The sequence below is a fragment of the Hyalella azteca genome, unplaced genomic scaffold (assembly GCF_000764305.2).
Source record: "Hyalella azteca isolate HAZT.00-mixed unplaced genomic scaffold, Hazt_2.0.2 contig2927, whole genome shotgun sequence".
In the NCBI taxonomy this organism is placed as follows: Eukaryota; Metazoa; Arthropoda; class Malacostraca; order Amphipoda; family Hyalellidae; genus Hyalella; species Hyalella azteca.
Window position 1 is genome coordinate 113,505 of NW_025933184.1, and position 18,321 is coordinate 131,825.

Sequence of the window (18,321 nt, forward strand, 5' to 3'; positions counted from 1 at the left end):
GTTCAATATCTGCTGTATATTCGCGCATTGAGTCTATTTGAGATTTTGAGTGTACAGAAACAGCTATTAGTTCGTTATGAGTGCCTAGCTAAGCATGTAGCTTTAATGTTTAACCTTATTCTATTTGTTTAACATCATGATTGATGATGCACAATCATAATATTATATTTTTGGATGTGAAATTGCATTTAAAGTTGATTTTTTAATTTTTATTCTATATTATGATTTTAATCGACTGACAACGCATTCACTTTGTAAACAAAATTCATCATATTATGAGTGTTGTAATTTATTTAATTGTTATTAAATAGGGTTATCATTGTCTGAATCGGAAAAATTAGTAAGCAGTGAGTTTACTAAGAAATACATTAATAAATTGAATCTATTTATCCCTGGTTGGTTAGATATATTATTTTTTATTTGTAACATCGAAAATCTGAATCTGCTGTAAGAATAACACTTATTCAATCCTCTAATATTTTGTGATTGAAATTTTCAAAGTGTTGCTGGTGTTGAGAAAATTGTAAAGTGAGATCGATGCCACGGTAAATGAGAGATTGTTGACATGGCATTTCAGCAAACCACTACTTAAATCATAGTAATAAGATGAGTAAAAATTACCTCCCACTTTACTGAATCTGCGTTTCATTTTTTTTTTTATAGAGACCTGCAATAAATTCCCGAATTCCTATGTCAGCCCTTCAAGCGATTTTACTTTCTTTTAATTAGCGACATATTGATCAATTTAATATATTTCAGTAATTTAGGTGCTGAGTCAAAACTAATTTCAAGATATTTCAAAATATGTAAAAGAATTTTGTGCTCAATTTAATTCAAGAACAGGAATGAGTGCTCAATATTATCAACAAAATAAAAAGTATTATTCAACGAAGATTTTCGATCATTTCGGCAAATTTTTGTTTAAGTGTTACTAAAACGCGATAGAAATGCAGTAAATTAATCAGTGAGAAGGTTTGAAAAAAGTTTTGCTATAATTTTTCGAACTTCATATTTTCTATTGCATTATAATATTCATCTAAGCCAGACTTGCACGCGTGAATGAATGACCATTTCTAGTTTGAGTGCTTCTGGCAACATCGCGTGTTTAGAAGTTCTTGGTTAAGGGACTGTTATTGTGTGAGTTGTGTGAATAGAATTACTATTTATTAATTTGTTTTATTATGGAGCCCGGCAATGTTCTTCGTTATATATCTTGTGATAATTTTATGCGTGTGATAATTTATTCTGTATCAAAGAAAATTCTGATTAAATCGTAGGCTGTCCTACCGTTGAAACGTCTTTCCGTAGGGTGCTGTACCGGATTTTTTCCCCAGTCGCTTTTTAATTTCTTGGGAAATTTTAAATGGATTGGCATTATCCATTATAATGACGAATTATGCATACATTTGATACATCATATTGCAGTGCGCAAGTTGGGATCCTATAAATGTAGTTTCATCTACTCAAATTTGCGCCAGCTGACTCACAGCTCAGTCTAGCTAGCTACCTACATAGTTTTATTGCCTTTGTTTGCTGGTCAATCCATGGATATTAGCTTAATTTGTAAAGAAAATTACAATTTAACTAATATATATGCATTGCTACTTGTTGAGTAGCCTAGCCAGGGCGCAAACGCAGAGGGTGGATGCATCATTGCCAATATATGGGTTTTTAAGCCCTAAGTGTTGCCAGGTAATTTTAAGATGCGTTGCCGGGTAATTTTTAATGAAAAGCCATTTACGCTGAGTGATGAAAAACTTTTTACAAGCCACAAACTTATTTACAAGGTTGCATGCACGTGTTACCCCAAATAACTAATTTTACCCTATAAACAGTCCTATTGTACAGCAAGTGTCAACTGAACATGTGATAATGCAGTCTGACCGCTCTATTGTGACTGCAACTACGTAATCGTAAGCTTGATGTTTACATTTTTTGGGCGGGAACTCATTGCAACTGATTTCAGGACAAGCTTCACTGCATCATGATCCATCCAACATCGGAAACCTTACTTTTTTAAGTTTTTTTTTAAATAGTTGGCCAAAGACTGACAAATGTATTAAATGCAAGAATTTCAATCTAAATGTGTTGGCAAGATCTTCTGAAGGCATAGGTAGGTAAATTTTGCTACTGAAGTGTCACCAAAGACCTTGCAATATTCATCCACTCTCTGCACAGTGGTAGCCTAGTAGGTATGTCATGACTGAGACTGAGGAGACATTGAATTATTGACAATTGATTGAACCATGGATGCCTTGCTTGCATTGGCCTTTGGGCCCTATTCCCTAATGACTAGCCTAATGCCAATTACAGTATGACAGGATTTGCCAATAATTCATAGTAGCAAATACCTACCTAGGGTTTGTAGGGTAAACGGCTAAACGCACCAATAACACCATATTCCAACATTGTGGGTAATTCCGATACTTCTCAACTTATTCCTTTATATTGAGCTTTGTCTTACTTCCGTGCATGCGTAGATGGTTGAAATAGTGACGTCATACTATTGCGTGCCACATTCCTGCAAAAAACTAGGTCTGGCAGGAAAATGTTAAGATTCTCAGAGTGAAAGTCCAAGTCAACTAGTGAGAACATCGAAACATGTAAACATGTGTCAAAGTTGATGGTTGACCACTTGACCTTGCTCTACCAAATAGTGATAAACTGTTTGTGTAGAAAGAATATTATGGTTTGAGACTTTTAAATAAGTCTGTGAATAGGCCTATATTAGAAATCCTTTAAGTATACCTGTATTTGCTGATTTTAAGTGGTAAATAAATTAATAGATGATTAAGTTATGAGATGGTTTTAGACACATAAAAACTAATTCCAACACAGCTTGGAATTGGACACACACACAGCTCATTACGAGCTGTGTTCAAAATTTAAAATTTTCTTAATTAAAAACTTTATAGCTCTTGATTAAAAGCTTAGTTAAGAAATTAAAATTTTTTAATTAAGAAATTATAATTAAGCTTGTTCTGAGCTGTGTCGTATTCTGATACAGCTCACACAGGGCGTTGGAATTCCAACACAATCCCGTCAGGACGTCAGAATTACGATTTAGAAAGAGTTTGAAGCGCTGTTGGAACTAGTCTCACAATATGCTGAATTTAGTCACACAGAGCATCGGAATTCAGGGATTTTGTAATTCGAATTCTGAAGGCCTTTAAATAAATATGGCAACAGTTTGTGACGTTTCATTGTTGCTGGTGCGTAGTGTGGTGTTTTAAGAGTGACCTAAAGCAATCAGAACTCAAGTTGCGCATATGCTTATCTTTTTAGAGCCATTCATTTCTTGGTATGTCCTTAATGTGTTGGAATATGGTGCGTTTACCCTACATTTTTACGACTTTATTGTGTTGAGTAAATTTGAGTTCTGACCATGCATACTAGCATTATCGTACCTACATAAGATATTGGTTCAAATCTCGAGTAAATGTGGAAATTAAAAATGAACTGATTCTAAAAAATCTCAGGTTTTCAGCTATGATCACTACTCACTAGCTAGGCTATTATGAATAGGCTACCAGCACCCTGGTGTGGAATATATTTATCTTGAAACAGGATTGAAATTTTTTCTTGTTTATAAAATTTTGCTGCTGAAAAGTGGCAAATTTTCAATGCATTTTAATCTTGCAGCCCATTGTGCACTTTTTTAACAATAAGGTTGGAGGTGATTCCTTTAGTGGGAATCATGCTATTCCTAAAATGACAGAAAGGCTGTGATTGCGGCACTAAGGCTAAGGGTAGATATTTTTCATACTGGTCTTGCAACAAAAATTTTTCTTGCCAATTTTCAAACCACAAATTTCCTGTAGATGAATTATCTCTCACGTAATTATTAACTGAAGTATATATTATATAATCAGGCTGCAAGATTCCAAAAGTATTGAGAATAAAATGTTGAAAAAAATTGAGAATATATAGTATTCACTTCCAGTGTAGAATTCTAAAAGGGCATTAAATTAGCTAACCACTAAACATGCATTTTATAAAGAGACAGTGGGACACGGCCACTATCTCTAGTAGATTACATCACAATCCCATTCCCATAAGGTTTTACACAATCAAACTTCTTTATTATTTTATTTTAAATGTATCAATGTATTAAGTTACACTAAACTTTGACAAGAATAGCAATGACCAATCTGCAAATATACGATCATTTGGGGTTAAACAAACACTTTAACTTAATTACTTGAAATCTTGTAATCTGCTTCTCCTCTAAGGCTCTAGTTGTTGCATCAACTTTGATTGGGTTTTTAAAAAGTGGCTGTATTGACCAGGCAGTAGGGTCCAATACATTGCAGCAAACTGAGCCAAGGGTGGAAAACGTCCACCTTTATAGCCGTGACTAGAGCTATCCCCCCATTTCTGGAACCATGAGATTTCCACCAGATAAATAAACTCCTATCTAATTGTTAACAGAATTGCACAATCAGGCCACGAGATTCAAAATGTATTATAAATTTGTCACGTTGGAGCCACAGATTTCTGAAACAAGTAGGAAAATTCCAATCCTGATTGCAGCTGGAGGCAGGTAGGATTTAGGGTTCCTGTCTGCCCATGGTTGGTCAAGAATGATCATGACGCTGGCATGGCGTAATGATGACATAGGACGATAAGAAAATGAAGTTTATGCTCCGAACTGCATAAAAACAAATCTCTGGAGCCAGTTAGCCCAGTACCCAATATTGACTTGTCCGCATAGTTGGACAAAAGTCAACTGCATTGTGCACCAGAAGCAAATTATTTTACATTCTCTGTATTATTATGGAAGATTATTTAGCAGTGCAATTTTAGAAAATTATTGGTGAAAAATTGAGAATTACTCCCATCTTGCCAATTGATCAGTCAAGAGAGTGGAGATGAACATGCATGATGACCTTATGATGAGTTTAGGACGTTGTAGTCCTAAATTCGTCGTAGTCCATTCACCCAGAAATGCCAAAAGCTGAGATTTGAAAATTCCACACTATGATTTATTGGAACGATAATTGAAATCATATTGAAAAAATTCCACACCATGATGTATTGAAATAATAATAGAAATTGATTTAAAAAATAGGTTATTTTGCTTCTCCAAATGTCACTGGAGTTGCACAATTTTAGTAGTAAGTAGGAAAATTCCAATTGTGCCAGGCCTATTTGGAATATTGTGCAGTAGTTTCCTAAAATTGCAGGTAAAAATGATTGTTCCACAGGTGATATATTAAAAGTGAGGGTGAAAATTTACCATTTTTTTTTATTTTTCGCCAAAGAATCTGAGAAAGGGGTGTAGGAACGGGTGAAATTGGCCAGATTCACAGGCCTTTTGGCTGCTCCACGGTTGGCTTCTGCCCAACTTTCCACTTAGTCTGCCATGATCAATGTCCCCTGAAAATAATAAAATCTTGTAGTAGATTGGGAAATTAGATATTAAATGGGTTTGCCACTATGATTTTTCTTTTGAGCAGAATCAACTGCATATACTGTAGTAAGAAGTTGATTATTGGCTTAGCATTAAAACCCATTTGGAAATTTGGGCAGAATATTAATAAGACGTTTAATTGTTAACACAATTTCATGATAAAGTTGCAAGATTAAGAAAATATCAAAAATGTCACTATAGCCATAAGAAGTATAAAAGAGGAAATTTATAATCTTGCAACCTGATACCAATGCCACTTGAGTTGTCATCATTACTTTGGTTGCCAGTCTTTTATCCTAACTGGATAATCAGGCTGGAGCCACCAGTAAAGAATGAAAGTACTCAGTACTCACTGCAGTGGATGACAGAGTGCACATTTTCTCATCAACAAAAACATGAAGTCACGGATGGACATGGCGAGCACAATAGTGCATTTTTTCCATAAATGAAAAAATGAGAAAAAAGTCAACAGTGTTTTTGGACATTTTCATACATTTACATGGTCTTTGGCTAATACCTTTCACTAGCACAAACAAAATGGATCCATTTTTGCCTGCAATTATTCTAAATCACACTTGAATTGATCATTTTTGCCTGTAACTACTATAAATTTTTGTCCAATCTCAGGTGCTGTAATGACTTGTTTACTGGCAGCTTATGCCCAATACTTTGGGCTCAATTTTAGGTTTAATTTAAATGTTTTCTATATCCTGTAAATTGGTGGTTGACAAGTATGCGGTCCTTGTTTAACATTCATTTTTCTTGTGTAAAACCTGTATATACATGGTAAAGCTTTTAGGGTTCCAATCCAAATGTGGTAACCTGTTCTACAGTGGGCTCGAATTGACTTCAGTTTAGAGAGTCTGAATCTTGTAATTTTAATTATAATACCAGTACCCAACATCATATTGCTGATGCATGTTATGTATTCTATGTGTCTTGATTAATAAAATTTTTAATTTCATTTCCAGTTGTGTAGTCAGAAAACAACACCGCCAAAATGCCGGCTCATCGGAACGGTATGATTCCCAATGCGCATTTGCGCAAAGACTGGCAAAAAATGATCAAGACCTGGTTCAAGCAGCCTTTCCGTGCCCAGCGTCGTCATGCCAACCGTGTGGCCAAGGCTCACCGTATTGCTCCTAGGCCTCTTGGTCGCCTCAGGCCTGTTGTCAGATGCCCTACCAAAAAGTATGTTTTTTGCTTCTTTTCTTAGTTTTGGCCTAATCTAAGCCTGTTATTTGTTTTTGGGAAAATGATAGTTTCTTGGTTTGACATTAAATTTAAATTTGTTATGTTGCTAGGAAGGAAGACTACATGCTCACTTTCATGAGAGAATATTTATTAATTCTTCAAATTTCCAATTGGTGGAAGCAATGCCCATCAAAGAGTTTCTTATATCCGTCTCTTAATTTGTGCCAATTCTGTTGACAGACACAACAGGATCACTAGACTGGGACGTGGTTTCACTCTCCATGAACTAAGAGTAGGTCATAGATATATCTTAGCCTTAATTTATTGTATGCTAAAAATAACTTCCAGTGTTGTTTGCAATTTTTTGTAATAAATTATTTATAATTCTAATGTATTCTTGAAAGTATTTTGAATTGTGTATAGTTATGTAACGTTTTCTAATGAGATTGCCCCATTCATGTGCTTACAACTTACTTAATTGATGCAGATGGCCAAGATCTCTCGCACTGAGGCCAAGTCTATCGGCATCGCTGTTGACCACAGACGTCGCAGCAAATCCCATGAGGCCATGCAGGTCAGTGGTGACCACGATCTCCTTTCTTCTTATTGCTGGTGGTGAATTATTTTAGCTGCCTTAATGACCTATTGAACTGATATTCAACTCTATTTATTTATAAAGAATTAATTTTAGGAGAATCAATCCTATTTGGATATCATTTCAATTATATGAATTTTATGAAAAGAGACCTGTTGATTTTGACCGTGATAGCGTTGTTGTCCCAACTTATCAAAAGTTGACAGTGTGAAAACCGTTTAAAATTAATATTTTAGCGTTATATTTGTCACAAGCAGCGACCAGTTGAAGACATTATTGAATAAAATGTTTGATATAAGTAAATAATAATTGAAAATGAAAAAAGGAGACATAAGCTTATGACTGCAAAAAAGAACCAGAGAGACAATGATTTTGAATGAATTTTATGTATATCCAATTTGGTTGCTGCTATCAAAGCTGGAGTCCGTAAATACAAATCTAATCTTGAAAATCATCTTCCATCATGTCTGATTTAGTTAGTGTGTGTGTATATATGGTATGGTGTGTGTATATATGTGAACTGAATTATAACGCCTTTCAGCTTTTTTACACAGAGAAACTTTCACCCTTTCTTACTCATTTTATAATGAAATTCAAAGACAAGAAAAACTCAAATTTTGATTAATATTTATACCTTAGAATTTTACCTAATTTTTAAATGGTTGTCTAAAACAAGTACAGAGCCTAATTCTTGCTAGGGCTGAAAATGGTTGTATCATGATTTGAGTAGATCTTATAATTCCCAAGTATACATGCCCAGGATTGACGATGTTCTCTGCTCCAGGCTAACATTCGCCGCCTCCGTGTTTACAAGAGCAAGCTCATCCTGTTCCCCAAGAACCCCAAGAAGGTGAAGAAGGGAGAAGCCAGTGCTGAAGAGTGCAAGATGGCCACTCAGCTCGCTGGCAAGCGTATTATGCCTCTGCAGAAACTGAAGTTTACCTTGGATCCTCCTCAAGTTATCGATCCCAAGATACGCAAGGCTGATATTTACTCCATCCTTGTGGATGTAAGTTCATTGTTCATCAGTACCTATTTACCGAGTTCCTGAAGCTATATGCAAATGAATTTTTTGACGAACATTTTAATGGTTTCGGAAACATTATGTGCTTACTAGTCGTAATTCGCTCTAGGAGGATTAATTTTTATTTTTCATTAAGATGATTCGTTTTTATTTGTCGAAACAACTCGAACACAAGCAGCTTGGCACTTTTTTCTGTTCGTACATGAATTATTGCCAATTTCGATTCAAGAAAGCCTCTGGATGTATGACTTTATCCAATGACAATTTTATTCGGTAAATTTAGATTCGAGTGAGACGTCGTAAATTTTCTAAATAGTTTGTAACCGTAATTGTTATCGTTGTACAGTATCCTTGGTATTGTATAAATTACACTTTTGAACAAAGCAGGCTGGTTCGCTTTTTAAATGTAATGATCTATTCTGTTTATTTTTTTTTTGCAGGCCCGTTCAACCGCCAATAAGTGGGGCATGCGTGCCAAGAAGGCTCGTGAGGCTGCTGAGGAAGCCAATGTCATTGGCAAGAAGTAATAAACTTCTGATCGTGATCTGTTGTTTCGTGTTTGTTCCTTCACAGCAAAACTCTGCTAGGTGTTTTTGCGCCCATTACTTACTGACTTTGTCGTATAGTTCATACAGTTAGGAGTTAGCAATAATTACATTAACTAAATGGATACTATGAAGAATTCTGCGTCCGTAGCGTGAGCGGTTGACTAATTTCTGCACTTGCTCGGTCCAAAGTTGTGAATATGATCTCTGGACAGACGAATCTGAGCGCTCTCGAAATAAATATTGCAGTGGGACCAACGTAACGATTCTCACTCGATTAGTGATCGTAACGAATGACTGCAACCAAGTTCAGGTATTTGCAGTATGGAAGTGCGGGATATTGCTCCCCATTCTCGTGACTCCTTGATGCTGACGTGACGTGAGTCAAGTTCGACGGTGATGGAATCTGGTTCTATAGGTGGTTTTGTTTCCTGACAAGGAAAAATTATTCAATCTCAAAATAACTTTGAGCTTGCTAATAATAATCAAAGTCTGGTTAAACGTAATTTAAAGCTTGTGGTCACTGGGCTGAACTACTGCAGTGCATTTAGGTGTTGACTTAAGATATTACAGCGCATCGTTAAGCTTAGGATTTAAACGAGGTAGTGACTGGTTTGTTTCTCTTCCTGGACTTTGCCTCGACAACTTGCTGGGAAGCTCTTTTGAGAACTCTCCGTGCGACTGCCTCTTCATCACCGCTCTCTTCCTCCACCTAGAACGAGGACAAAGCCATTGCATCAGCCTGATAAAGTTGGAGAAATGTTGAAAGGAAATGTCACGAACTTCAATTGCTTCTGCGAATTTTTCTTATTCATTTATAGTCCTTATTGTTTGCTCGATCTGAAGCGATAACAACAAAAGCTACTAAAACGAACAAACGGATAGTACTGATTGCATTATTTGATATTTTTGACGAACGTTTAAATTTGATTTGGGTTATAAGATACTGACTTGTTGAGGCGCTGATTGTTGCAATGTGTTATTCGTCATTGTTAAGCTGATGCGCAGGTTTTCCAGAGGCAACGATAATGAATCTTCTTCCTCATCCTCGTCAGTCTGTTGGAAAGAACCGAGGTCAGTAGTTACGTGAAGCCATGGTTGAACTAGTATTCAACCATGCGTGAAGCTATCTTATTTGATGTTTTGTTAAAGTGATGAAAGCGCGTCATGAATATCAAATTTTAATTTAGTGAATTCCTTGTGTCTGTGGATATAGCGTGCAGAAACAATTCCATGAAATTCTAGCCTGGACTTATCGTGTTGACCAATTAACATGGCAGGCAGGAACGTATGCGTCATATTCTTTAGTGGCAGACTTACAGTTTTTTTAGGTATCTCGTTATTGAGTAGAATTTAGTGGTATTCGTCCTACATGAGAGGGTGATTCTGAAATTTTAGCGGTGACTCACGATTGTTTTTTCGTCCAACTCGGGCGAAGGGAGCTTGGCCAGGAGATTTCGCGCGCCATTTGAACAAAATTCGATGAGCGTTGCAGCTTGCAGCGCAGGTGATGGATTCCGAGCGATTTTCTGGCCCATCAATCCCTGTGTCAAAAGAAAGTATTTCACGTCCAAAATAAGATTATAAAATACCGTCAAACAGCGGAATAAAGAAAAATTTCAAATCTACTAAAATAATGGAAACTTTCATACTCTGATCTATTTAAATACCGTTTGCGCGTAAATTCGTTATAAATCTATGATAATGGATATGCTCAGTGCGAGGATCCATAACTGACGATTGATTGAGATAGCTGCTGGACTTATTGCCTGGTCCGTAATTTGATAGGCATTTTAAGACTGAACATATGTTCCTGCATAGCTTCGTCTAGTGACTCTAGTCTGTTCTTGAAGGCGTTCATACTCGGAGCGTCAACGATGCTATCAGGGAGGCTGTTCCACATGCCGGTGACTCGAAGCGAGAAGAACCGTCACGTGAATGCAGATGCCACTTACGAGTATAGCTACATTGAAAGTTTCAGGTCTACGATTATCCAGTTTAATCCGAAACGTACTGGGAATGAAATGGAGCATATTTTTCCCATTCAATTTATGTATCATGTAATGTAGCATTGATTGTGTGTAGGGAATGAAATCGTAGCACTTAATCGAAGCTGCACTCGATCTCAGGCCCAAATAAGGTCATTCTTGACCTGTGGGTTCGAGTCCACCCAGCGTGGATACCCCGAAAAAATAGATGACTATTGACGACGAAGACTTGCCTCTAATTTTTCGGCGACTTGCACAAGTGCAGTGTTGGCAGCCACGAGATGTTTCAAGGCGTCATCACGACTAGCCATGGCAGAGACGAGCTTCTTCTCCACATCTGCCACCGCTCTCTTCAGTTCCTCTTCTTCCTTACGAGTCCTGGAATTGCGTATGGAAGGCAATCTCGTCTTTGTTTTGTTGGACTGAAATAATTTTCTTACAGTTTACGAAGATATCTTTAAGCATCAACTGAAAGTACGAGTATTGTTCCTTCGATCATTTGGTTTAACAAAGCTCCTGATTTTTTATTCTACTCAGGCTTCCTAAATAAATGCAGAATGCAACGCACTTATGTTAGTTTAAATACTTCTTTAGAGATTAATTTCGAAATTAATCAGATATGCATCTACTCCATGATTTAATATTCGATAGTTTCCTGCAAATGATTTACAGAGAAGTTTCAAATAAAAGTAGTAATAAATGCTCTAGCCTCTTCCTGCAAACTCCCACTTGGTGTTTCGAGAGGACCCAATGATGACTCAAATGGTGCTTAATTGCTTCTCATGAATATAAGCATATTCAAAGAAGTCAGCTACAGCTGTATGTAGGTACTCAGGTACAAGCTGTCAGCAGTATGTTATAGGTACTGTTTTTTTTAACTTTACATGCCTGATGCTTAGTCTTTTTGTCATCACATTCGACGTGTCTTTTCTTAGAAATAAATTTAATTTCCTAAAGTTGAAATTTAACAGTATGGGCACAGCTTCAAATCTCTTCATTTAATTGACCCCGCTAATGTCTGAAATGTTAATCTAGTCTAACCTCGGATGCAACGCGGTTTGCAAATTGATTCAAGTGGTTCGTTATTTACCTGGCGTTGTCTTCAGTAGCGGCATATTTAAGCTTGTTCAGGTTTTGCTGGAGTTCTTCTCTTTGAGCCTCGGCCGCCCTGAGCTCGTGTAGCGCCGCCTCCCTCAGCTCCTGCAGATGTTCTTGCGTGGCGCTCTGGCCGCTCATGCGCTCTATCACCGCCTCTACACTCGACACGCCTAACCTCGGATGCAACGCGGTTTGCAAATTGATTCAAGTGGTTCGTTATTTACCTGGCGTTGTCTTCAGTAGCGGCATATTTAAGCTTGTTCAGGTTTTGCTGGAGTTCTTCTCTTTGAGCCTCGGCCGCCCTGAGCTCGTGTAGCGCCGCCTCCCTCAGCTCCTGCAGATGTTCTTGCGTGGCGCTCTGGCCGCTCATGCGCTCTATCACCGCCTCTACACTCGACACGCCCAAGATCATCTGTTAACAGAACATATATAAATATAATTTTATTTATTTTAACATCTCATACCGATAAGTATATTTTTGTTGTAACGCTGACTACTTAATTGCACCAATGCTTTTACCATGTTAATAAGATATAAGGTTTGTTTTGACCAAGTTAGAAACCTGCTCAAAAAACGTAACCGCATTATTGGACAGCAGTGAGTCACAAAACGTGGCTTCACGCCTAGGGATAGATTTGTTTATTTTTCTGGTGTAATTGAAGAGGTTCAATGCAATGTTCTTGCACGACAAATGAAAGAAAATGGCTTCTTCGAGGTTATCATGCATGTATCGCATGTTAAATTCAGTGAGAAAGTGACGACGTTTTGACATCACTATTGCACGGTTGTTCCTTCTACCTTCATTTTCGAGAAGATGGCCAAGTATTTGTTGAGTTCATTGTCAATATCGGTGCAGACATCATCTTGGTCGTCAGCGTCGGCGTCAGTAGAGTCGCGCCGTTGTGGAGACCTCAACATCGACAGGCGACGCTCGCCGGCGAGGTTGCCCACGGCGATTTGTGACACGCGGCGCTCTTCAGCCCTCTGACTGTGGCAGCACCGGCCACGAAAAGTGCATATTTTATAATATTATAATGTATAATATAGCGGTTTCAGCGTTTATTAGGCAGTAGGCCTGTCGCCGATTCTTAATATTGTAGAACATCCACAGCTTGTTGCGGGCTTTAACTCGCAACTCACTGCTTCAATTTTGCTTTGCTTAACCGCCCGGCCTTCTCGCCGATTCTGTCCAGAAACTGGCGCACAGAGCTGGGATCGAACCCGCGCCTCTCTGCACCAATCTTGGTACTCTGAACTTTAACCATTGGGCCACCCTGCCCATTTTTTAAATGATTGACGTTATTATAACGGCCAATTTTATGGTTATTGAAACAATACTTGGACTAATGGGGCTTGACAGTCATGGAAAGAGCAAAAAATGGTTTATTGCACAATTCACTGTAATTTACTAACAGACAGATGGTATTGGAACGGACCGCGAAGCCGTCCTATCCGTTGACACCAAAATTTAGGTTATGATAGACGTATATAATACACAACAGTTAGACAATTTGATTATCCGGACCTTGGCTTAAAATTTCTTATCTTAAATAGCTCTCATATTCCCTGCCCCTGTTCATTCCCTGTATATTCCCTGTTCATTGAATTTCGGTAAATAAAATACAAAAATTGTTCCCAATGAATCTTCGCGTACTCATGTAATTTCAAGATGTTGGGAAATGATCGAAGTTTGTTCATTTGTGTACTGCTGTGACTCAATTAATTATAATATTAATTTCGTGATTCTAGAGAAATAATACTTGACTCACATAATGCATTATTTAATATTAGACAGAATAAACATTTTTGAATGAGATTAACGTGATTCTTTAGCTCACATTGGTTTTTGCTTGGATTAAAGTTTATCTATATCCTGAACTTGAATTTCACGAACGAGGGCTCGTAAAACTTCGTTTGCATAGGTACGAGTTAACTTAATAAACAGAAAAGCCTCTTAAGATTTCAGTAACACATATATTTTTCAAATTTGAATGCATGTCTCTGCCTTTATTAAGGTACTCACCGATACTCATTTATTTTCCTCTCCCTCTCTCTACGAGCATCGTAAGCTGTCTGACAAGATATTGAGCAAGTACCGCCACACGAGTCCTGTTTACCGCCTGCCTGTAACTTATGATTTGAAGTACGATTATATTTGGGTTTTGGTTGATATGATCGAGGTTGATATTGACTTTTCTTCTGGATTTACATTTAGAATTAAATTCGCTAAGGAAAATTTGTTATGTTGGGATAAGTGAAAATATTTTTGGCCTACATCATCATGGTTGTGTACACTGAAAGAAGATGATTGTTGTCTACAAAAATAGCTTCTGCCATTCCGGGGAAATGATATCGTCAAGCCGGTAACTAATCACAATATTAACATTTGATGTAAAATATTAATCAAATATTCAGTGGAATATATATTTACACAACGTGGGTACATTCCACAAAAAAAATATCGAGAAATTTTGATTCAAATGAACCGAGCTGTCGTTTGTCTTTGGCTGAATCACTCACAAAAATGAATGGGCCATATCGTCCAAATAATGACCCAATTCCTGCAGGTAGCACCGATATGCCTTTTGCCTGGCCGAACTGGGTCAGGGTGACCCATACAAGGGCAAAAAATATTACTCGGTACTCACTGCAGTGAGTGACAGAGAGCGCATTTTCTCGTCGACGAAAACTTGAGGTCACGGACGGACGGACATGGCGTGCACAATAGCGCCGTTTTTAGCGCATTTTCTCATTTATGGAAAAAATGCACTATTGTGCTTGCCATGTCCGTCTGTCTGTCTATCCGTCCGTCCGTAACCTCAAATTTTCGTCGACGAGAAAATGCGCTCTCTGTCACTCACTGCAGTGAGTACTGAGTTATATTTTTCCAGAAATGGGAAAATGCGCTAAAATGCATCTTTATTTGAACAAAGTCTCACCCGTAGTTTCTTGAGTGCGAGTTTCTCATCAGCAAGCCTGGTGTTGAGGGCGTCAAGAGAGGTGTTGTGCAGAGCAGCTTCCCCTCTGAGGGCGCTCGTCATGGACGCGTAATGTCGTCTCACCGTCTGCGCCTCCGTCAGCTGCGCCTTCATGCGCTCCAGCTCGTTCTCGAGCGCCACGTGTTCCTATGGGGATATTCGCTTATATTTATTCCATAATAATTATTCATAATATAATAATAATAATTATTTCATGATAATCAATAATATATAATATAAAATGATAATATAACTATTCCATGATAATCAATAATAATATATTAATAATAAAATATAACATTTTTCTAAAATAATCGAAAAAGATGAAATCTGGCATTTTAATAATAACTGAGAAATACAATTTTTTTTCGTTGTGCTTTGTCTATGTTAGGATATCTAGTTATATGCCCTTTTGTGTAAAATGTCATGAATAAAAATGAAACACTGTAGGAGTGAATGAAAGAAGAAAATTAATTAGAAGCTTTTCGTATCGATATGCTTCTGATCATATGTTCACCAAATGCTAAACTGGGTCCGTTTTCAGAGTTAGCCGAAAATCTTCAATATGTTTACTTTACCTCCTTCAGAGCACGGATAGTTGCTTGCTCTTCTTTGAGACGATTTCGACCAGACGGATGAATTTTCGCCTGTAACGCTGCCAGTTTTTCTTCTAGCTAAAATTATTCAATTGGTTAATAACGAGAAATTACATTTACTTTGAACAATGCATTTCCAGTGCTATTGTTGAAATTTTTAGCTAACTTCAGTTCGAGTTTGACATTGATTCTTCGAGGCAAAGCTTGCGTATTATAAAAGTAAAAAACTGTTCTGCATTGTATAGAACATGGACTACTCCCTCTATTTGGTTCCATTCATCAACTATGTAGCATATATATTTTAAGTCACGTGATGGTCGTTATTCAAAGCAACTATGCTAACATATTATGCGGTTTTCCGTGCACGGCGATCCTATGAGTCTTGCTTTCTGATTTTGGAGATTTCTCAATACTGAGTTAAATTTGAAGTAAAATAAGTTTCAAAATTGAATATTATCGAAGATAAACGATTTTGCAACCAAAAGATAAGCTCGAGCTTTCACGATCAGATTAACTCAAGAATTTACGTCATTTCCTTTAACTCTTTTTTCATGGTAATTTTGTAAATTTTGAGCTTTTTCAGGGTAAAATTCGGTCTCGAACACAATTGTGTTACGGAAAATTCAGGATTTGCACTCCCCGGCCGATCTTGTTTTTATTTAGATTAGTTGATTGCTTTATAAATATCTAATTTGTCAAAAATTTAAAAGCAAACAAAACAGCAAAAACATTGAACATTTTTTCGAGAAAATGTTTCGCAGTTCAGCTACATCGCAGTTCAAAATTTTATAAAATAAGTACAATCGATCAGCAAACTAATACTCACATTGAAGATATTGAAACTTAAATGTACAAATGAAAAAAAAAAAAACAAATACACATGAGCAGTCAGGCCTATCGATTTAAACTTTCCACCTTATTTTTTATGTGATTCAGTGCATTGAGCTTCTTGGCGAGGTCATGCAGCTTGTAATGAGTGTGCTCGAGGGTATGTGCTGCTGAGGTCACCCTCGAGGGCGGGTACAGGGGCACCGGAGACGGTCGACTACTGACGCTGCTGTGACGCCTCTTCTCCTGGAACAGCACACGCTCCACAGCGCGCTCCTCTCCCTGCGAAGATCACGGGAAAAATATTGTATGAATTATTGTCAAACGTCCTGCAAAAGTCGCGGGAAATATATCTCATAAATTGCTGTCAAATTAGACGCGGGAAATATATCTTATAAATTGTTGTCAAACACCCAGCGAAAGTCACGGGAAATATATATTATAAATTCTTGTCAAACGTCCTGCGATAGTCACGGGAAAAATATTGTTTAAATTGTTGTCAAACGCCCTGTGAAAGTCACGGGAAATATAAAATATAAATTGTTGTCAAACGCCTTGTGAAAGTCACGGAATATATATCTTATAAATTATTGTCAAATGCCCTGCGAAAGTCACGGTAAATATATGAACATCTTTCGTTTTTTGAACAGTGACCGATATTTGAACCAAACATTGATATGTTCACCGAATGACTGCATTAAAAATGTTCATTGTTTGACCCCTGTGAAATATTCATTATTTGACCAGGAATGTTCATTGAAGACTTATGACTGAATATTCTTGATCGATTTCTGATTTCATAATGAAACAACAGTAGCTACTTAGAGCCCGGCATCTCAATTTAGTTTACCTGAACGGCTTCATGTATTCGTGCCCGCAGAGCTCGGTTGGTGGCTCTCAATTCAGCTATCTTGGCTTTATTGGTCTGCTTCTCAGCTTCACTTTCTTCGTAGAAAGCCTTACCTTCGCCCTCTGTAAGTATGGGTAAGATTAGCAAGTGTGGTAACTTCGCAAATTATAAGAATTGGTGCTCAATTATAATTATAAATTATAAGAATTGGTGCTCATGCTGCCACGGATGTGCAGAAGTCTTGGCTATGTTTAACAATGCACCACGGATATGACTGCTTGAATTTGACGACATCATCGACACTGCTTGAATTTGATGACGACTGCTTGAATTTGACGTCATCAGACGACAGCAATAACGATAACACAAAATCGCGTAAAAAAAATCGCGGAACCACCGGCGCTGTACCACCAGCGTTTACCGTTATTATTGAGCCTATATCCCTTAAATCTATAGGTTATAGAGGTAATACCCATGTAATATAGGTCTAAGTAATATATGGGTAATATGTATGTATAGGCTATAGGTAAATCTATATAATCGAAAAATAATTACATAACATCAATCTGCGTATAAGTACACATAGAAGAATATTTGAAACTTCAGTAGATTAGAAATAATGAGAGTAATATCTGAGTAATTCTCTGCATACGGGTAGAATTTTTCAAGAATAAACCTGTAAGCAGAATCTTCTGACGAAGCTCTTTGGTGAGGTCGAGGATATGTTGTCTCTGCTCCGCTATCGATGCCATAATTCGAGATGCGTGCTAAATTGTTGATGAAAATAGACTCTCTTCCTATTCGATTCTTGGGACGAAATTGACCTCTTTTTTAAAATAACTTCTGGCCATTCGTTTTTGCCAACTTCCTGCAATTAGAGCGTATCGTTAAATTTGTGATGAACGATTAAAGTTTCAGGATTAAATTTGTGTAAACTTTAAGTTATATTTGTTTCTCATGAATTGGTGGTTTCTTTTGCTGAACAAGTTAGTGCAATGATAAGGATTCTGTTTCCTTAGCATCGACGCAGATTGGCCAAAGCTGTGTGCAGCGGGGGGAATGAGTGCACTATATAATTTACAATCCATTCGCAATCCAGACGAGGAAGGCACTTGAATGAGTTCTCAGAATCATCAAACTTTAGCGCCAATGTTCACGAATGGTTTCAATTGACACTATAGATCTCACACTAAACAATACGGCAGGATAAGC

General features: G+C 37.3%; 2 protein-coding genes across 2 annotated transcripts; one reads left to right on the forward strand and one right to left on the reverse strand.

Annotated features, from left to right (window-relative positions):
* The first annotated feature begins 1,054 nt into the window (after nucleotides 1-1,054).
* On the forward strand, nucleotides 1,055-8,770 carry LOC108677432 (60S ribosomal protein L13). The gene is made up of 6 exons (XM_018165651.1): nucleotides 1,055-1,137; nucleotides 6,385-6,604; nucleotides 6,848-6,899; nucleotides 7,095-7,181; nucleotides 7,987-8,211; nucleotides 8,667-8,770. The coding sequence occupies exons 2-6, from the start codon at nucleotides 6,414-6,416 to the stop codon at nucleotides 8,751-8,753; spliced, it is 642 nt and encodes a 213-aa protein (XP_018021140.1). The 5' UTR covers nucleotides 1,055-1,137; nucleotides 6,385-6,413; the 3' UTR covers nucleotides 8,754-8,770.
* Nucleotides 8,771-9,248: 478 nt separating this feature from the next.
* LOC108677429 (outer dynein arm-docking complex subunit 3-like) lies at nucleotides 9,249-17,923 on the reverse strand. The gene is made up of 13 exons (XM_047885733.1): nucleotides 17,786-17,923; nucleotides 17,110-17,231; nucleotides 16,440-16,541; nucleotides 15,414-15,509; nucleotides 14,797-14,982; nucleotides 13,881-13,981; nucleotides 12,656-12,845; nucleotides 12,082-12,269; nucleotides 11,850-12,032; nucleotides 10,993-11,137; nucleotides 10,181-10,315; nucleotides 9,723-9,827; nucleotides 9,249-9,483 (listed from the first exon to the last, which is right to left on the reverse strand). The coding sequence occupies exons 1-13, from the start codon at nucleotides 17,859-17,861 to the stop codon at nucleotides 9,358-9,360; spliced, it is 1,755 nt and encodes a 584-aa protein (XP_047741689.1). The 5' UTR covers nucleotides 17,862-17,923; the 3' UTR covers nucleotides 9,249-9,357.
* Nucleotides 17,924-18,321: the final 398 nt, after the last annotated feature.